Source organism: Limulus polyphemus, unplaced genomic scaffold (genome assembly GCF_000517525.1).
Source record: "Limulus polyphemus unplaced genomic scaffold, Limulus_polyphemus-2.1.2 Scaffold10699, whole genome shotgun sequence".
Classification (NCBI taxonomy): domain Eukaryota; kingdom Metazoa; phylum Arthropoda; class Merostomata; order Xiphosura; family Limulidae; genus Limulus; species Limulus polyphemus.
Genome location: NW_013676309.1, coordinates 5,335 through 8,444, shown reverse-complemented (window position 1 = coordinate 8,444; position 3,110 = coordinate 5,335). Strand labels below are relative to the sequence as shown.

The 3,110-nt window shown below is 27.9% G+C and overlaps 1 protein-coding gene across 1 annotated transcript in view; it reads left to right on the top strand.

Annotated features, from left to right (window-relative positions):
- The window catches only part of LOC106476484 (syntaxin-18-like), a 15,748-nt gene that overhangs the window by 8,894 nt on the left and 3,744 nt on the right, over positions 1–3,110 (top strand). Inside the window, exons 3-4 of the mRNA XM_013937141.2 lie at positions 2,204–2,281; positions 2,465–2,531. Of these exons, the coding sequence (XP_013792595.2) occupies positions 2,204–2,281; positions 2,465–2,531 (145 nt within the window). The remainder of the gene's footprint in view (positions 1–2,203; positions 2,282–2,464; positions 2,532–3,110) is intronic.

The following is a 3,110-nucleotide window of genomic DNA, read 5'->3' as shown; positions in this document are numbered from 1 at the left end:
GTTTCGACAAGGTTTTGTCATCATCAGGTAAAACCTTGGCAAAACGTTGTACATTTGTTGTTATGTTAAACTTATATTAAAGTTTTTCTTCATTACCCATTCAAGCCGTCTCCAGCCATTATTAGTCTCAAAGTGGGTTCCTCGTCACCAAATTTAAATTCTTCAGTTGATCAAGAAACCCGTGAAAGTGAAAAATATGGTTTAAGATTGAACTTACAAGAATGCTTACCAATTCCTTGAGACTGAAAGGGTAGTCTTGTTATAGCAAATAATACTGAAAAATATATCTAACCAGATTAATAACATTTAACTCTTAAGAAAGATATAAAATAGTTCTTGAACATTAAATTTGACATATGAGTAATGGCTGTTTAGGTACTGTAAAAAATAAACTGTGTTACAAAGGGACAAAGATTAGATGTATAGGGACATAGCAAGGAAGTGGCCAAATGACAACCCCAATATTCTAATAAAGCCTAAAATGTCCATTATCTTCTGATTTTGTTTTTTAATAGATACTTAACTTTCATGCTAGTCAATTGAATTATTCATTGTTAAGAAAAGTCCCATAATTTGTTTTGAAAAAAGACCCCCACTTCCCCACTCTGTTGTACTGGCTATGCATCTACTGATGATGTAAAGGTTTTAATTTTTTGGTCACTGAAGTAGATGTTTATATGTGTTCTTAACCAACGTTTAAAGTGTTGCAGGATGTCATTCCACTTCTTTTCACAAGATTAAGGTTTAATAGACAATGTAATAAATAATTACAGCATCAAGGGACTGGGGACAGAAACTATATTTTTATCTTAAAATGTTGTAAGGAAGGAATGAGACAAAGTATTACATGGATGGAGTGAATGAACCCTCTTGCTATGGCTCAGTCAGCATGACTGAATTTGTAATCACAAAGTAACCATCAGTATTTTCGTACAATAAATCATAACAGTATACATCTGTTTATACTTAATTTTATTGCTCTTTGAACTGTATCTAACAAATAATTCCACCACACAAGTTCTAAGTCACTCGCCCAATGTGCAGCTCACATTACTGTATTGAATTACGTAAAGCATGATCTGCTCACGAGTATATCTCATGAAGAATTATTATTATCATACCTAATCTATACTAATAAGTTTCTACTTTTTATAATATAGTTACTTTTATAATAATATGCATTAAAAACAAGAAACATAGAACTCAGCTTTAAAAATTTCACAAACCATCCTGCTTTCTCTTTTCTCCCACTTCAAGTATTGAATATATCTTAAGAAGTTAACTAAACTAGGAGCAAGTTTCAAACTCATAGCTTTTCCATAAGTCTAATGATAAATATTTCCATGGAAAACAAAATGGTCCCATTTTGTTCATAATACTCTCAATCTTTCTTGTTTCTATAGGGCCAAACTTCTTGGACATTTTGTTTTTGTTAGTTGAAAATGGTAAAACTGGTTTTTACAGAAATTTTAAATAGTTTTCCGTGTGTCAAAAATGATATATTGCGTATGAATAAAGATCGTGTAAAAAATGTCATTTCATACTGGGTGCACAGTGGTAAGTCTGTAGACTTGTAATGCTAGAAACCAGGTTTTGATACCTGTGGTGGGCACAGCACAGATAGCTCATTGTGTAACCTTGTACTTAACTACAAATGAAAAAACATACTGGACACCAAAGGTTCCTTGCTGTCACTTCTCTTAAAAATTCATTTACTGTGTCTTTCAGAAAAAAATAGTAATGTTTCAAATTAAAAAATTGTAGACAATTTTAATTTATTAAAGGTTTTAGTATTAATTGTGTACAGTATATTATCCGTCCTCATGTTTAATATTTAACAAAGCCCTTATATTATGTAATGAAGGAGTTGATATAGGTGACTATGTGCATACATAACATTACAGAAATGAGAAATCCAAATTTAACAGAAAAATTGCATGGAAGGTAACAGAACAAAATAAGTTAAGATTATACACTCAGGGGAAAATATACAGCTTGAATGGAAGAAGAGTAAAATATAATACAAAAGAGGATTTTAAAATTGCAAAAAATTCAAACACTTTAATTATTCCACTGTTTAACTTGAAGGTGAGAATATTTTAAAACATTTTATTGAATTAAGAAATTACAATTTTTGTATATGTGTTTATGTTGTTATCTGTATTGTATGTAAAGCTTAAAAATTATTTTTAATTTTTTCTAGTGAAGAAAGAGTTCTCTGCTGATCAAGCATTTCAACATAAAGAAGCCATTTTGAGTCTTATAGAAAGCTACTTGAAAGGTTACTAAACACATTTTTAATATGTTTTATTAATTTACATAAGCTGAGTTTTTATAACATGTGTTGATAAAATATTTGAATATAAATACTTCATTGGAAAACTTATTGGATTGTTGTAATTTATTAAATGTAAACATAATCATCATGTTTATGACAGATATTTATTTTTGATTATTTTTCTAGAGGTTTGCAAAATTTATTCTGAACAGAAAGCTATTAGAGTGAAGAGAGTATTTGATAGGCAAAAAATGTAAGTATTAGCGTAATCACTTTAAAAAATGTAAGTCTTAGTATAATCACATAAAAAATGTAAGTCTTAGTATAATCACATAAAAAATGTAAGTCTTAGTATAATCACATAAAAAATGTAAGTCTTAGTATAATCACATAAAAAATGTAAGTCTTAGTATAATCACATAAAAAATGTAAGTATTAGTATAATCACTTAAAAAAATGTAAGTATTAGCATAATCACTTTAAAAAATGTAAGTCTTAGTATAATCACATAAAAAATGTAAGTATTAGCATAATCACTTTAAAAAATGTAAGTCTTAGTATAATCACATAAAAAATGTAAGTATTAGCATAATCACTTTAAAAAATGTAAGTCTTAGTATAATCACATAAAAAATGTAAGTATCAGTATAATCACTTTAAAAAATGTAAGTCTTAGTATAATCACATAAAAAATGTAAGTATTAGCATAATCACTTTAAAAAATGTAAGTCTTAGTATAATCACTTTAAAAAATGTAAGTATCAGTATAATCACTTTAAAAAATGTAAGTATCAGTATAATCACTTTAAAAAATGTAAGTATCAGCATAATC